This window comes from Perissodus microlepis, chromosome 7, assembly GCF_051167445.1.
Source record: "Perissodus microlepis isolate ML-2025 ecotype Zambia chromosome 7, ASM5116744v1, whole genome shotgun sequence".
NCBI lineage: Eukaryota > Metazoa > Chordata > Actinopteri > Cichliformes > Cichlidae > Perissodus > Perissodus microlepis.
The window spans coordinates 3,686,289-3,703,457 of record NC_140467.1 but is presented as its reverse complement, the minus strand read 5'-3'; the positions used below and the strand labels follow the sequence as shown (position 1 = coordinate 3,703,457).

The following is a 17,169-nucleotide window of genomic DNA, read 5'->3' as shown; positions in this document are numbered from 1 at the left end:
TTGTTTCTCTCCTGTGATTTCCACCTGAGCCTCATTAGTGGAAAAAGCGAGGAACAGAAACCAGTTGCTCTTATAGGCAGTGAGTGTAAATGATCCAAGTACAAGACCGTTGGATATTTCATAACATATGTTCAAATAGCAGTGAAGCAGATACACTGGCTGCTGTTTAATCCATTCTTCTGTCATTTGGAACTAAAAGCTCCCCCTCTCAGACCCAAGCACCTGTCTGGACAACAATACCTGCTGAATCCCTAATCATACAACTCTTAAAATCCCTCATAATCCCTGAAATGTAGATCTTGAGTGTGTTCCAGCTCATTACATAGATTGTATGCAAGTTTTCTTTGAAATGTAGTTCCAGCATATACCTACGCAGCTTAACCTACATAAGACCATTGATCTGTGTCTCACCAACACAACTCTAGCATGTTAAGCATTGCCTAATCTGTCTCATGCTACCTGGATTTTCATATTGGAGGAATAATCCTGGAAGGGAGGAGGGTGAGGGGTGTCACCTCTGGACCTGTTTCAAAGCTTCTTATCAGAGACATACACTCCCACCATTAAACTAAAAGGGGAGTGATAGAGTTTTTAATTCAAAAATCATAGCTTTAATTAAAGCTGCATTTCAGTGTAGATGAAGTGCATGTGCATCCGCTGCTGTGCTAGTAATCAATAGGTGCTCAGTTGAGTTCAGCATTTTGACCTTTTAGGCCACTAAAAACAGGAACACCTCCCCCCCAGCTTCATCCAGCTAAAAAAAAAAAGAAAAAAAGGCCCTTCTGGATTTTTCCTATGATTGTTTTGAAACTGTAAGTAGAGTCACAGGAAACTGTTACTTAGTTTTGAAGGTTACGTGATTGTTACTTAAAAGAGCACAATTTATAATGTATTTATTAAGCAGTTATTTTTCAAATAGGCCATTTATGTAAAAAAAAATACATTAAAAAAATATAAAATACAACAAATGAATATTTTGTTTTAGGAAACAACTTGCAAAATACGTCTCATATTTTATTCCTTGAATCGTCTGTTTCACTCACTGTTCTCTGTTTCTCAACATTCATGCAGTGGTTTTACAGTTTATCCTTCTAAGCACATTTAATGCAACCATGAACTTCTGACTTTGATCTGTAAATAATACTTGCTTCTGGTCTTTAGCAGTGAAATGTTGGTGTTGCACCCAAAACATCCTCGATTTGTTTGTCTTGGGAATTCTTTCTCTTCCTTTAGGACTTGAGTTTTTACTAACAGGAGGAGCCATTTTGCTTTTAATTTACTTCCAGATTTGATGAAGCATTATTGCTGCCTTAGAAAGTTCGATGGCGGATGGTGCTTTACTTAGCTCTTCTAATTCCACTGCATAACAGGAAATTCACTAGGAGTAACAATAATTCATAAAAGCCTTATCTCAGCGTCTAGTAACAGCTATTTAAAGACTGAAACTATTTACACTAAGCATCAGGCAAAAAATTAAAAAAACTAAAATATTATTACCCATTATTACTGTGCTGTGTGCAACCAGAACTGGAGAAAAACGTTTTGGTATAAGATATTGAGAAACACAATAAAGCCCTGTCAGCAGACCATAAATGAAATATAGATCCATCTCCTTGTGTAGGAGAGTAAGAATTATTTTCTCTTATGGAACAAAGAAATCAAGACTTGTAGTCAAAATCATTTATTTTTCTTTTACTTTCCATCAATATTTTTTTCTGTTTTACATAAAGCTTGTCACAAAGGAATACATACATTCAGTAGGACAGGTCAAGAGAGGGTAAAATGAGAGCTAACGAGACCTGATTCTGTTTAATAATCAATACTGGGGGAAAACAAACAAACAAACAAAAAAGGCAACTCATCTTATGTGGCAAAGCCTACAGTCGGAGTTAACCCGGCGATTTCACAGATCAACAGAAGAGAAGACAGGTAAACGTATGACAGACTGCAAATGCCTTAAACAAGACTAAAAGAAGAATGTCTTTTAAAGCAGATAAGCAAAAGAGGCTGCAATAAACTGTAAAAAAGCAGTGTTATGCAAAGGCTGATTTGTTAAGTGTTCTACTTCACAGACAGAAACAGAAATCAGTGGATGAAAGGCGTGCAAAGAAATGAGCATGTGGTTTGTTTTTTGTTCAGTTACCAGAGAGAAACAAAGGCTTCACAAAAGATGTTCATGTAAAAGCTGAATATTTGCCTCTTAACAGTCACTTCTGCTGCAATCGGGCAGCTTTGAACTTTGACACCCTCTTTGGGGCTTGCTGGGGTGGGGCAACATCAGGCGCCACCTCCTCCTGTTTCCTCTCCAGTATTGTTGGCAGAGCTGGTGGAGAGATGGTCAGATGAGGGACAGCTGAGGGCATTGGATCCTTTTCTATAACTGTACCTGAAAAAGCCTGAGAAAGAGAAATAAAAAAGAAATAACAGAAAGGAAACTGATGTTGTGTCACACTTTCATATATTTGTGCTCGGATATATTGCAGAATCTTTCACACCAAAATGAGATTAAGAACTATACAAAGAAACGTGTTCAGGTAACAAATACTAAACCAACTTAAAGCTCTTTCCAAAGCTGGGACACTACTTAAAAAGAAATAACACAAGTGCAGTAACTTTGAATCATGCAGACCATACATTTAATCGAAATGAGTGTAAAAACAACAAACTCAATGCTGAAACTTTTCTAAATGTTACATTTACTCTTCTCTTTCACCTCAAATCTGCTGGGAGGTTGCAGCAACACTGCTGTGGGACTGTCCTCTTCTGTGATGCCATCGCTGGTGTCACTGTGCGTTGCTTCGTCGTGACTGAAGCTGCGTCCCATAATTCTGCGCTCTTCAAAGTCTGCCGCGCTGCTCTCACTTGTGTCGCTGCACACGCTGTTCTCTCGACTGCGTGACTTCAGTATGGACTTCCTAGGTATGGGTTCCCCATTTTTCACATCTACAAACAACCTGATTAAAAAAAACAAAAACAAAGTAAGCGTCCAGTTTCACCAGTCAAAGCAGCTAAACATGAAGTATATGGAAAAAAAAGTACTGGGCCACCAAAATGTTACATCCACAGAAGTTGCTCAAAAGTTCCTGGGACACGTTATTTTTGCTGATGTTAATGCAAAAGCAGGTTTATAACTCCATCGTTACTGAGTCAGCGTTGCCAACTATGAATATGCTCTCAATGTCAGCATTCAGTTATTGAGATAACAGTGACTGAGTTGGTGTAGCTCCTCAGTGCTTCTACTTTGCAGTAATGCCACTAGCAGCTGATCAGGAAGAGAGGGAAGAAATTTCCCCAAACCTATTACAGCACTCAAAATCAGTGAGCGCTTTAGAGCGACCCATTTCTTCACTGGTTTGTATTGCTTGATTTTATACACGTGTGGTAATGGGACTGAAAATACAATGTGGCCAATTTTTTTCCATACTTCAAACCAGAATCTGTTTATGGCCAAATTTCAATTTTAGACATGCAAAATTCATTTGTTCATTAAGTCTAACTGCAATATTTTTACCTGTAAATGTCTGCTGGTGTTGTGATTTTGTGAAGTTCGTGATGAGCATGTCCATTGCTGTGGCCATTTTTCTTTTTCCTCTTCGAGTGTTCCTTCTGCTCTTTCCTTTCACTAAACTTCAGTGTGGTGTTTTTGCCTGTATTTATTCTCACCTGATGCAAAAGGCAGACACATGGAAAGATGAAGAGAAAACTCACAGAAGACTTACAGATGTTCTAACTTATTCATTGCTCTAACCTTCTTGGGTTCGACTGTGTGAGAAAAGTAGATAGTAGGCAAACAGTTGGCTTCCTCTTCCTCCTCAAAGTCTTCTTCCTCTTTCCTGTCCTGTCTGAGTGGTGCTGTGCTGGAAGGCAGCGCGCTCCAACCTGGCTTCAAACTCAGCCCATTTACTGGAGTCGCAGCATCTGCATCTTTCTCCTCTTCTGAGGAAGAGGATGATGTGTCCTCACCATTCATGTCTCCATTATCAGATAATCTGAAGGGAAAAAAACCAAAACATCTAACTTTGAAAAAGAACAAAGAAAGAGCAGGATTATTGATCCTCATACAAAAACAGACTTACTTGTCCTGCTCATCTTGTAGTTCCTCCAGCTTCTCGAGTTCATCCAATCTAGCCCATAGCTCCTCCTCAGTCATAATGCATTTCCTGCTTCCACTATCTCTGCTTTCCTCCTCATTCTCCTCATCCTCTTCTTTAAAATCAAAAAACACATCCTGCTTGGGCTTAGAGTTTGGCTTGTGAGCCGTTCTTTGCTTTCCTGTTAAAGCGTACAGAAAAAGAAACCTTTAAACTATTCACGACTACATATGAATTTAATTCTGGTGTAGAATTAAGCAATAGGTGAAAAGCTACACTGCTTTCTCTACGGCCATGATGCACAAGTGAAATGAGGTCAGAAGAAAGGCTGACAAAGATACCTTTGGTGACAACAGAGTCATTGTTTCCAACCTCCTCTCTGATGTCAACATAGTCGCCTTTACTCTAAAAGAACAAGAACACTACAGTTAATGTTTTTGCCCCCGTTTATGACTTGCACAATAACTTATGTGTGAGACAACTTGTTGGTAATGCAACATACAGCAGAGATGGTTTCCAAATCCTTCGCAAACCCAACTCTGGCTTCAAAGTTTTTTATCGTCTTGGACAGGCCATCTAGTTCATTCTTCACATCTGTAGACAGCAGATGCATTTTCATTAAACTGTGCACTTAGGAGGGCAAACTGACAAAGCCACATGTGCCGAAAAAAGACACAGAGACAGCAGGCAGATTTCAATGAAACGCTTCAAAAAGAAAAAAAGAAAAAAGACAACCAGCTTGTAAAGAGTTAAAATCCTAAACAAGAAAAAAAATGAAAAATGATGACACAAACAGTTGATAATATCTTCTGCCCTGAATACTACTCCGGATCATTAAATCTTCACAACAATTAAGCCCTTTCACTAATAGCAGCAGAGGGCCCTTGTTTCCATGGCAATCGGGAGCCCCTCCAGTCAGTGCATCAACTGGAAGTGAGGAAAGGTCAAACACAGAAGGCCTGACAACTCAGCCGCTGTCTGACACATTTCAGCTAGCTATGTTTGTATTACAGCACTTAGCTCTGTAATAGCAGGGTGGGCAGGGTCAGGAGATGGGGGAGGACGAGAGCGGGGGGGTTGGGGGTGGCGCTGCGGATGGGGCTGTGGCAGCACATTTCTGCTTCACTAAACATTCTAATAATGTTCACATCAGAGATCGTTACTTGGGCCCATTTGACTTGATATGAGATTTTCAGAGCTAGAAATGAGCAGCGGGGTTAACACACACAGGGAAGCAAAGCTGCACACAACTGATGTGAGATCGAACAAAGCCGCTGCGGTAACAGGGCCCGATTTGACCACAGAAAAGAGGAACAGGTAGGAGCTGTTATCCCACGGTTCACAGCCTAAGCAGCGACAGCGGTGACCTGAATGAATGCAAAAGCTGCACAGTTCATGAGCCCTGCAAACACTGCACATTGAAATAAAGGCACGTCGAATGTGTCGGCAACCTGCTATGACAGACGTCCAACAGCTGTAGCATCTTTGCATACGTATGACTGCTGTGGTGAATCGGTACACGGTTTAAAGTTTTTCCTTCAAGGATCTGCTCAGACGAGCTATGTTGATATGATGCACTTGCGCCCTCTGCTGGATGAAAAGCAGCACTAACAGATTATGTTAATGTCACGCGGTAAGTATTCAGTGAGAAGTAAAAAACATAGTTTAAGGAAAATACTCACATTTCATCCTGTGATCAACAATTTTTTGAGCTTGCTTGGCAGAGCACTTGGCGAACCAGTTATCACCCAGCAACACTGTGATCTCGTTGGTGTGTACCAGTTTTCCGGGCATAAAGGCCAAAGGGCCAAATGGTACCTGCACGTGTGGAAATACAGAGCGTAAAAAAAAAAAGGGAAACAGGTCAAATCAAACAGGTAGAGCAAACGTAAATAAAGGAGTAAAACGTATATAGGAGTGAACTTTTGTGTATTTTAGAATTCTCTCCTTTCCTCTGTATTTTAAACAAGGTCATCACTCACCATGATGTCATATGACAGTTGATCTGGCAGAGTTTTGAGGCGGTCATTCAGGGCTTCATAGTCACCCGACACCTTCTTCCTGCAAACAAAAGGTTTCTCCAATGAAACCACAGCTCTCTGAAAACATCCTGTCTAATTTGGTATGTTTGTCATATGTTGGGATAAGTCAAAATTTAAACAATGGGAAGCAAACAATGGAGTAAAGGGGGAGCGCCTGTTTTCCATTTGGGGAAGGCAAATGTGGCATAGCAGCTAAAGTAGCCTCAAGATGTCACTGTTTTTTTATTTACTTATTCTTATTACTTATTTTTTGCTGGGCATTGTAAAACCTTAGGAATTATAGGAAGAGAAACTGACCAAAAAAGAAAGAAAGAAGGAAAAAAGAAAAAGGACCAGCTAATTAAAATTTCTTATCATATTTATACAATAAAGACAACAGAAACAAAATATCCCCTCAACAAAAATCACTTGACCACTTTGTAAATGGACCACAGCTACCAAAGCTTTATGACAGCATCCCCAACATAAACTACTGAATTAGGCTCAGCTTCCAATGCCTTTTACAGCAAGTGTTATATTCCCATTTGAAAGCACAGTGCTGCCAACAGCCCCCTCATACTGGGTAATAAATCCCTTACTCCAGTCATCTGTTGGAAGAGTATTTTCTCCTTTACACTCTCCTCTTGCAATCAAACGTTTGAAACCAAACTTTTTAATGAACACTTTAAAATCCAATTAGTAAACAGCTACAGCAATGGAGGCAACAGTACTTTTTTGTAGCTTTTGTAATGCATTTTCAGTAGGATTTATGAATTTTATATTTATGAACTTTGCATGCAGTTACATCCATAAGTTGTTGGTTTCCAAGCAGTTGGATTAACTGACAAGCAAACTGACTGTCAGGTGAAGCCTGTTCCCTTATGTCATGACAAGTAATACAGATAAAAGATCTTTAGTCGATTATAAGCTTTTAATTTGGATTTAGTAGCTGTTTACTGGAGGAGATGTTGATGAATGAAGGCCATTATTATGGTTAAGAAACAAACAAACAAACAATGATCAAGAAGCTGGCCTCACAGCCTATTGTTCGTCAGTGGTGCTAGTTTCAGTCATTGTTCAAAGGTACTGTTTATAAGGGTGGGGAAACCTGCAGTCAGCTGAGACTAAAGAAGTCACTTGAATGAATGATTTAAAACAGAATCTACTTCTTGGGAAACAAACAAAATGAACCTATGTAATCTGGCCTACAAAAAGGTCAGATTACACGTTAGAGAAAACATGTGAAAGCCCCTGCAAGTTCTTGAAAAAAAAAAAAAAATATCTGAACCAATGAAACCACGATTAACTTGTACCACAATGATAGAAAGCAAAAGGTATGGAGGAGGAGAGAAACAGCCCATGAGCTGAAGAACACGACATCGTCTCTCAAACGTGGTGAAGACAATGTTATAGCACGGGCACATATGGCTGCCAGTGAAACTGGGCTAGGAGTGTTTACTGATGATGTCACTACTGACAGAAGTACATACTGTGAAGTGTACAGAGCTATACTCTCTGTTCAGACTCAACCAAATGCTGATCCGAAGGTGCTTCACACTGCAAACAGATAATGATCCAAAGCAAACTGCAAAAGCAACCCAAGAGTTTATCAAAGTAAAGAGATGGGATATTCTTCAGTGACCAAGTCGGTCACCTGATCTCGTCCCAACAGATCCTGTTTTTCAAAAACTGAACAGAAAACTGAGGGTGGAGAGACCCTCAAAAAACAAACAAGCAGCAGCAAATGAAGGTGGCTGCATGAAAACCGAGCAGCACTTTATGATGTCCTTCTACAGACATTGACTGGAAAGGATTTTTTAATTCAAGTATTTAAAAAGATCCTTATATTTACAAGTATGTTTCAGGGCTCTAGAGTGCGACCAATTTGGTCGCAAATGCGACCAAATTTTTCAGTGGTGCGACTAAAAAACAAAATATTTGGTTGCACCTGTGCGACCAACTGTTCGGGTAGCGAAAAAAAAAAAAATTGCAACCTTCCCTGTGGTCAACAACAGACACACATTTTGCCCCTATCGTGGACTAAACCAATCAGAGATAGTAAGAGGCGGGACCTCTCTGATTGGCCGTGGTCCAGTTGAAAGTGCAGGTGGAAGTGGGAGGTGAGTAGCTTGAATAAAGCGATATCAATTCATTAAATCCTGAATCGACTTTTAAATATAACTGTGTTTTGCCAGAAACGCCAGATTCTCAGATTAAAGCTCACAAAACCATTTCAACAACAACCAAACAGTAAATGAGAGCAGGTACACGGATTCCACACAAAGACGTAAACACGGAGCGGAACCGACGCATCAGAATCAACTTTGTCTTTCTCGGCTTTCTCACCCGACGGCCCGTAGACGGACACGCTGTTGGAGCTTAGTGATTCTGATGCATTCCGGTCCGCGCTGTGATTACGTCTTCTTGCGCTGATTCTGAGCTGCAGGTTTTGTCTCTCTCCAACCAAAATTCTCCGAGCCAGCAGCAAAAGAAGCAGCAAACTGCGCTTCACATTTGATCAATGTCGTCATGAATTTTGCTGTTTTGCTTCCACGACTATTAAAATCACACTCCATGCACAGCTAGCTCTCTCTATCTCTCTCTGTACTTCAAGAACAGTTTCCCGTCTCCAATCTCTGTTTTCTGTATTATTCATTCGCTTATTACCCACCAGTCTACCGTTGTTTACAGCGCTGTCGGCTGCTGTCTTTTTCTTTTTCTTTTCTTTTTTTCACTTAAATGACCTCGGACAAGAAAGCCTATTTTTCTGTTGTTCAATACTGAAGAAATTTAAACTTTATATGCAGAACATTGTAGAATATTTTTAAGGTTATCTGCTATAAAAAGCCAGACCAGGAAAATCTCCTTCATATTTTTCTGTGTTTTATTCTCAGTTACTTTCACACAAAGGCATCTGCTGTGATGTTCACAATTCTGATGAAGTCAGTACTGATAAATGATCAGAATTATAATATTTCTGACTGTCTGAGGCTAAGTTGAATCGAATCGGGACTTTGAAAACCGGAATCGAATGGATTATAGAAATCAGTGATGATACCCAGCCCTAGTGAGCAGCCTAGGCACGACAGAAGTGGATGTAGCTGTAATAGGAAAAGAACTATTGCTAACTTTTCTGTTAAGTTAAGGCCTGATCGTTCTGAAATTCATAGTCAGTGCTCTGACACGGTGTCATCAATCTTTGAATGCTGAAAAAGCACAGTGTATCCAGAAAAACACATTATATTATATAAATTATTATAAAATTTGTGTGCGCCTAACTTTTGTGCCGGTACGCCTAACTTTTTAAAGTTAGGCGTACCGGTACGCCCATGGCAAAAAGTTAGTCTAGAGCCCTGTGTTTGCTTGTGCAAATAGTTTTAAGCCTCTGAAAATGGGGGAGTGTGTATAAAAATGGTTGCAAATCTTAAGCAATTAAATAAAAACAACTGACCGCTTGACTTAAAAACCACCATGGTAGTGTACAGATTAAAGCTATGATTAAAAAAGCCAAACTGTGTGAATTTCATCATAAATCTTCTACTGCGTGCTCCTTTAAGGGGCCACCACAGCAGATCATCTACCTCCAACTCTTATACACATATCCTCCTTCACTGTATCCATGACTTTACTCTTCAGTCTTCCTCTTTCCTTTCTGCCTGGCAGCTCCAAAATACCAACCATCTCTCCTCTACACATGTCCAAACCATCTCAATCTTACACCTCTAGCTTTGTCTCCTAAGCTGTCCTGCCAATATCCTAATCTCTATCCCTATTGGTCACTCCCAACAGAAATCTGAGCATCTTCAACTCTGTCACCTCCAGCTCTACCCCCTGTCTTTTTATCAGTAGCAACACCTCTAAACCATACATCACAGCAGGTCTCACTACCATCTTGTAAGCCTTCCCTTTCCCTCGTTCTTCTATCCATTTGTCAAATCACCCCTGGCACTCATCTCTATCCACTCCACCCTGTCTGTACTCTATTCTTCACCTCTCTTGTACACTGTCTATTATTTTAGATCACTCACATACACTTCACTCACTGTGTTGGAAGGATAGAAAGAGTATTTTGAGCAGGGGCGAATTTAAAAATAAATAAAGACATTGAGAGGGGACCTTTAGATTCACAGTGCAATACAGTGGCCTCAGCATATTTTAAGATATTTTTCTGCTTCTTCTTTTGAATTTACTTACTTTTTTTGTTTTTAATTTGGGACCCTTGTGTAAAAGAAACATGAGAGAAACTACACTGAATAGTGTGTAACTGGACTGGATTAATGTATCAATAATAACAAAAAGGGGATTTATCTCACATCAGGTCCGTGAATGCTAATAGGAGCATGAGGTAGATATTTATCACACTCTATGCACGCCCATATAGTCTTAAAAGCCCTAGTCAGTGGAAATGAAATCACCTGTGTGAGTCTGTCGAGACTTACAGGACAATGTTTACACATCTGTTATAAAGAAAATGTTTTATCGCCCTTTTACTGATAAGTACTCTCTTTCATTTTACACATAATGCAAAATAAATGTAATAACACAAAACCTACATGCACTTTTCTTATTTTAATCAATAACACTTAAAACACTGATGCTAACCCCCCCCCCCTACTTAGAATCAATGGAAATGCACTTACTGTAGCAAATCTACCCTGTAGTGAAGCCCCTACACAGTCATGGTCCACTCACACAGGTGTTTTTATCTGTCTGTTAAGAGCTCTACTATCTCTTAATGTCTCTCTGTGCATACACCACATGCCAATTCCTTTAAATGCAGCAATACTTTCAGCATCTTTTTTTATTAGCAGCTCTGCTAATCTATGTCTGCTTACAATGCCTGTAGTATAACAAGGCACAAAAACAGACTACTGCCACTGAATAAATAAGACAAATTGCAATGTGAAATGTACTATATACACTTAAATACTGGGACACACCTTTAAATCTTTGAATTCAAGTACTTACAATCCATCACCTAAACATGCATTTACAAACATTTGTGAAAGAACTGGTCTTTCCAAAGACTTCACTGAATTCAAGCGTGATACTGTCAATAAATGTCTTTCCTACTAGAGTAAAAGCATTCGGGAACCAAAGTGGCAGACCATGTAAAGTTTCAGAGCGAGGACACTGAGTAATGAAGCGCATAGTAGACAAAAGTCGTCATCACTCTGCCGACTCAGCAGCTACAGTCCTCCTCTGGCATTAAGATCAGCACAAAAGCTGTGCATTCGGAGCTTCATGGCACAGGTTTCTATGGCTGAGCAGCTCCCGTAGTGTAATGTGTAAGTGGCCCAGTATTTTTGTCCATATACAGCATCTCTGCATGTTTCCCTTTTGTAAACTACTTGCATGTGCACATTCAATAAAATAAGCCAGTTTTCTTTTAATCAGCTGTGCTGTTGCAACACAATTTGTGCTAAACAAATAAATCTAAACTTGTTGATTTCACATCAGAGTGAAGTCTGTCCTTGTAGACCCACAGGTCATAGCAAGCAAGGATTGATGAGTATTAAGTAAGAGAAATGAGATGGAGCCACCCTCCCTGACATGTTACTTCTCTGATAATACTTCAATCATTTTTTTTATTAACCAAATTCTATTAAGGTGTTTCCATGTCACTAACCTGCTGTTTTGCATCACAGGCACTGTTTATTGTTAAATACTCCAGGGTTGTTGACAACACTAACAGTAACATCTACAATAAAAAGTCAAAAATCTGTGCTGTGAAATGGGGCCTGCTGGAACCTGAGCAAAGGTCAAACACTTCATTAGGAAATAAAAGAATATCACTGTGTGGGTGTGCACAAACTTGATAAGCAACTGACCTTTTCTGTCAATTAAGAAAGTATTGATGACCCTAAAAGAATCAATTTTTGGTTATAACAGCGTGTTTGTGCAAAATAGGGCAAAATAATGGGGAGGTCTAAACCTGATATAGTAAACTTCAAAACTACACTGAAGGAATATTAGAACATGAAGAACCTACACAGTGTACTCAGTTAATGCAAGCATTATTAAAAACAACCAACTTTGTGCTCAAGTTCATTGGTGCTTTCATGCTTACCAGTGTTGAATCCGACTTTCACAGTCTTTCACCACCTGTTTCAGGACAAATGATTTTAGTAAGAATCAAGCTGATAAATCTACGCAACTTACACAGTCTCCAGGTGGAAAATTTAAACATTTAAATCATCTGTGATAAAACATTCATTTCACCGAGGCTTTTACTTTACCCCGGCTGCAGACACAACTGCCCAGAGGCACGAATTTATATGTAATAATAGTTTGACAATCATCACACACAGGGAAGTAGGCAGCAACTCCGAGGAAGTAGGACGAGACAAACACAGCTGTCAAAAAATTAATAATTTAAAAATGAAGCAAAAAAAATGAAATAAAAACACAGTGTTTTTGTGTCTAGGTGAAATTTACTTCCCAAAGTAAAGAAACAAACAGCACTGGTATAAAATTCTTTTTTTTTTTAATGCCAAGAAACGAACCTAGCTGAGCACGCCCTCCTACAACATTTAAACTTGAACATGTGAGCGCAGAAGGAGGAAGCTTCTCGAAAACTGAAAGTCAAAACAACAAACACTCTTTGTGTAACCAGTGAAACAATAATGGCACAGATGTGTATATCTGCAGTAAAAGGTACTTCAGCAAGTCCCAGCAAGTGGTTCGAAGACCTTCCCCGGTGCACCATGTGGCCAGTGGCTGACGGTGGCTTGGCTAACGTTGCATACTAGCCAGCAAAATGTTTCGCGACAACTGGTGATATTACCTTTTCGTGCTCCTCTCGGAGCCTGATAACTCCGCCGAGGTGTTCTATATCCACTTGACCCTTTTCAGCCATTGCCAACCCACTTGCACAAAATAAATTTCTGGTGTTTCGTGACCCCAAAACAAAGCTCAAGGGCTGTTGTGAGTCCTAAAGAAGTGTTTATGAATGCAGCAGCAGCTATTCCTGAGACCCGTTCTGCTCGTATTCATCAATGGGTCAGTGATAGTTATCCACACTTTCGGAAGTGATATCATCTCACACTCTCATTTCAGAATTTCTGCATGATTTCCAAAAATATCCACAGTCGGAATATCCGAAGACTAGCCAATACTCCTTGTCACTCTCGCTGCGCCATGCACCTCCGTCCAACTCCCAGAACTCAACCGTTATTCCAGGGTGGTACCCGGTCTGAACTTTCAAAATAAAAGACTTCGGTTGTATACTTGGTTTAGCATTAACAACAACAAATAATACAAAACGTAAAATTAAAGAAAAAAAACCTAAAACAATTATACTTTTGGTGGACAGAAGTGAATAGGAATAAATCTGGTAAAAATTACAGTCACAACAAAGTGCACACCTTGTGGTGGCTTCTTTCTACTCTCAAGCCCATCCTCTAGTTTCACATCAGCAAGTTTTTCGTAAGGCTAAAAAATCAGTCCGTGTTGGATTCACACAAGTAATTCAGCGTGCGTATGGAAGGTTAAGATATGAAGGTCGACTGGGCCACTGCAACACCTTGAGTTCGGTAGTCTTAATAATTGCGAGGCGCACACATCCTGTGACTACAAATGATTAAATTTAAAAAGTGTGTACTTTATTTTTACCATGACTCCACGAGTACTTCAAAAGTTTTAGCATTTAATGCATCTCTTTCCTTTCTCATTTAATGCTTTTATTTTAAATGTCAAACATAGCATTTTCCGTTTTGGTTTCAAATGAAGCGAGCTTGATGCAGTTCTTCCTCCCAGTGTACTCTGGGTAAATATGAACGTCTGCACAGATGTAAACAATCTAAAGCGAGGTAATGTTGTTCCACCTGCATATAAAAACAGTGACAAGCACATCAGATTTGCACATTCAGGCACTATTTAACTGGCAGCAGGTGCAAACCTCCCAATGTTCACCTTCCCGATGCTGCACGAAAATTTACATATAATATTTAAACACACATCACATAAAAGCCTATAAAAATATCAGAAGTAACGACCGAATCAAACACGGCAGTTGAATGAGTTTGATTTAATATGATAACAACAATATGATTTATCCCTAAGCTCCCAATCTTGCTGTGTGGCAGGCATTAAATAGTCTGTTTTTGTTGCTTTTAATTGCTGTTGGAAATATGAGAAACACCAGTTATAAACAATGTGTACACAAGCTACAAAAAAAGAACGGCTAATAATTCAGAGTTTACCCTTTAAAGCACAGTGAACACAGATTTTTTTGGCCTGAAAATCAAAGACTATTTTCAACTGTCCAATGATATTTTAACGTATTTAAGTTAAGAATACGTTATAATGGCTTGTTGCCATATATGCTATATTTATAAACTCACACGCTGTTAAAATGTACAATTTGTAAGAAAAATATAACAATACTAATTTAGGCTAGTCTAAAAATATTATACATTGCTGAAATTTATGCTGAACACTCTATTTTAATTCGGCTAAATGTGGTTTACACGTTTGTAGTTTTTGGACTTGAATGCAACTTCCCAGCCATTCCCACCAGGCATTGCGACAAGAGTCATACAGCAAGCTTCATATATCATGAGGCGCATGCGGAGCCCGGCCGAGCTCAACAAATAATGAGAATGACATAGTAAAAACAGGACCAGTAAATGTCGATAAGGATTTGAATAGACAGCAAGGTATGTGCCAAGCGTTTACTGTGGATGGTGAAGCAGCTATGGCTTTAATTTGAATTGACAGAGTTTTGTAGAAATGACAGAGCTGAGCAGTCTGTTATGAAGGTTTTGATTGCTTGATCGCCTTAACAATACGAAAGCATGCGGGAAGAATATTCATAATGTTAATTGTTTGTTTTTTTCAAAAACTGTTTTTATTAAAGGTCGCCAAATTCAGCATCAGTTGAAGTGAGATAAGGGCTCACGGTGATTAAATTGCGGCTGTATGGATACATAATACTATCAGTTTAACTTGCATTAAGCCAGAAGTCTCATAACACAAGAACACTCACCAAAATGTATTAATTATCAACAGCCCAAATAGTCCGTTTGAGTTGTTAATGACTTTATTATTCCTAAACTTCAATGTGTAATTATGGTTTATTTAACCATTTATTGTGACGAGAGTCTCTGGTGTTATGGTTGAATTTAACTGTAATTAAAAATACTCTGTATATAATTATACAAATCAGTGCGTACAATAGCTGACAGTAAACATATTTTTGATTTTAGTAAAAGTGTCAGACTCTTATTAACAGTGAAATAAAAATGATGCGTTCACGAGTCAATCTGAGGGCGCATGCTCGGTAAAAGTATGACCGTTTACGTCAGCATACCTATCTGGAGTGTACATAAAGGCAAAGCATTTTAAAAACAAAGACCTTTGTAACCTAGCTTTTCGAGATACCGATCATTGATTTTTTTTTAACCTATTTATATCACTTCTACTCATTGTCTCATATTTACCTTTAACTTTGTTCTGTTTTATTTTTAAGCTTAATGTTATTTTTTCATTGAGAACTGATTTAATTACGTCTGAAGTTTCTTATTTTTGCTATTTAAAATGTTAAATGTTTTACTGTTAAAGTTTAGCAAGTAATGTGTGGAATTTAAGATGAGCTAAGCTGTGTTGGTATTTTGTTCATTTGTTTAATTTTGAATTTATTTTTCAATTATAACCTGCTGAAATGTTGGCAATGCTGCTGTTGTACCCAATCTTGTGAAACTGAAAGTATTTAATAAATTATGAGGGAACACTTCTAAATAAAAACACAATTTCAAATCCTTTCAACTTTTATGGGCCTGTGTTGCTGAAATGTTGAACAAAAATGTCTAAATTGTGCAATTGTTTTATGAATCGCAAATCTAATCCACAGGATGTCTCCACGAATCGATGATGTTATGAAGCTGTGTTGTGAGTTGTCCACCAATCAGCAAGTTAAGACCACAGTAAAAGGTTCTGGGAAAGGAGCAGCAGCAGCTGGGGCGCTGGCCTTTGCTGGAGGATTGGTTGGAGGTCCTCTTGGCATAGCTGTAGGTGAGTGGAACAATGCAACAGTTCTTCTATCTTTAGGAACCATTTCTAATCATATAGATTCATCATAAATGCTGATGTATTAGAATTAAGCTGTTTATTTTGGAGTGATCAGCATTATTGCTTTATCTCAAAAGTTTGAAATTTTGATCTTCTGTAGGAGGGGCTGCTGGAGGCCTTCTGGGCTGCTGGCTGACCAGTGGTCAATTCAAACCACTTCCACAGATCATAATGGAGCTCAGCCCTCAGGAAAAGCAGAAGCTTTATGAGGATCTCATGGAAATCCTGGGAGACATTGAGTGGACTGATTTGGCTCAGCTGATTGCTCTAGTCATGGGCAATGCAACTCTGAAGCAGCAGCTTACGGCTGCTCTTCTTGGATACATCACCAAGGAGCTCCAGGCAGAGGTGCACTATGTTGATTAGTCGCTTTCAATATTGTGACACAGAAGCCTAAATGCAGAGGAGGATGTTCTCTGATGAGTGTGAACTGCTTTTTGACACTTAAAAGACTCTTAATTAAATTCTGTATGATATAAATGTTACATATGTTGATGAAAACAGCTGTATGGCTGGGTAATTTATTTTGATAAGTGCAATTATTACTTATTTATTGTATCATTTATTCTGTCTTTAACTGCACCGATCATCAAGTCTGGCTTTAAGTCATAGTGAATTTTAGGTTTGATGGAGTTGTGATTTTGTCCAGTCGACTATCTTATTTACATAAGAAGGATTGTGAACTAAGCCAAAATTCTGCTGTGTAATCTAAAGATTTGATATAATTACATCAATTACCAGCCTTTTTACATTTTAGCAGATTTGCCAGCAACTGTACAGCATATTGTACACTTTGAATAAAAAATAAAACCAGTGTGGACATTTGGCATAGCAGTCTTTATTCCTTGGCATTGAATCCATCTGGGCATTAACATTGTAGATCTGTCTTTTATTAAACTTAGTACTAACACACTTAAGCTAGCATGCTGGGGTTGGCATAGGATTCTAGTAATCTGAAGGTCTGTGATTTTATCCTGACTCGTCCA

At 38.9% G+C, this 17,169-nt stretch overlaps 2 protein-coding genes across 2 annotated transcripts; one reads left to right on the top strand and one right to left on the bottom strand.

Moving 5' to 3' along the window:
• Positions 1-1,665: 1,665 nt before the first annotated feature.
• On the bottom strand, positions 1,666-13,293 carry uri1 (URI1 prefoldin like chaperone). The gene is made up of 11 exons (XM_084932864.1): positions 12,900-13,293; positions 12,183-12,217; positions 6,074-6,152; positions 5,774-5,909; positions 4,594-4,685; positions 4,433-4,496; positions 4,077-4,272; positions 3,749-3,989; positions 3,512-3,663; positions 2,714-2,954; positions 1,666-2,396 (listed from the first exon to the last, which is right to left on the bottom strand). Exons 1-11 carry the CDS (start codon positions 12,969-12,971, stop codon positions 2,208-2,210), a joined length of 1,497 nt encoding a protein of 498 aa, XP_084788990.1. The 5' UTR covers positions 12,972-13,293; the 3' UTR covers positions 1,666-2,207.
• Positions 13,294-14,632: 1,339 nt separating this feature from the next.
• LOC146382305 (protein C19orf12 homolog) lies at positions 14,633-17,010 on the top strand. Its single transcript, XM_084932862.1, has 3 exons — positions 14,633-14,772; positions 15,966-16,126; positions 16,284-17,010. Exons 2-3 carry the CDS (start codon positions 15,967-15,969, stop codon positions 16,547-16,549), a joined length of 426 nt encoding a protein of 141 aa, XP_084788988.1. The 5' UTR covers positions 14,633-14,772; position 15,966; the 3' UTR covers positions 16,550-17,010.
• Positions 17,011-17,169: the final 159 nt, after the last annotated feature.

Excerpts from the sequence above, each read along its gene's own strand:
- LOC146382305 (XM_084932862.1), top strand. The coding sequence starts at position 15,967 with ATGTCTCCACGAATCGATGATGTTATGAAGCTGTGTTGTGAGTTGTCC. Across the intron at positions 16,127-16,283 it reads TCCTCTTGGCATAGCTGTAG|GAGGGGCTGCTGGAGGCCTT; the intron begins GTGAGTGGAACA and ends GATCTTCTGTAG.
- uri1 (XM_084932864.1), bottom strand. The coding sequence starts at position 12,971 with ATGGCTGAAAAGGGTCAAGTGGATATAGAACACCTCGGCGGAGTTATC. Across the intron at positions 4,686-5,773 it reads TGTTGATCACAGGATGAAAT|ATGTGAAGAATGAACTAGAT; the intron begins GTGAGTATTTTC and ends TGCTGTCTACAG. Across the intron at positions 2,955-3,511 it reads ACACCAGCAGACATTTACAG|GTTGTTTGTAGATGTGAAAA; the intron begins GTAAAAATATTG and ends TTTTTTAATCAG.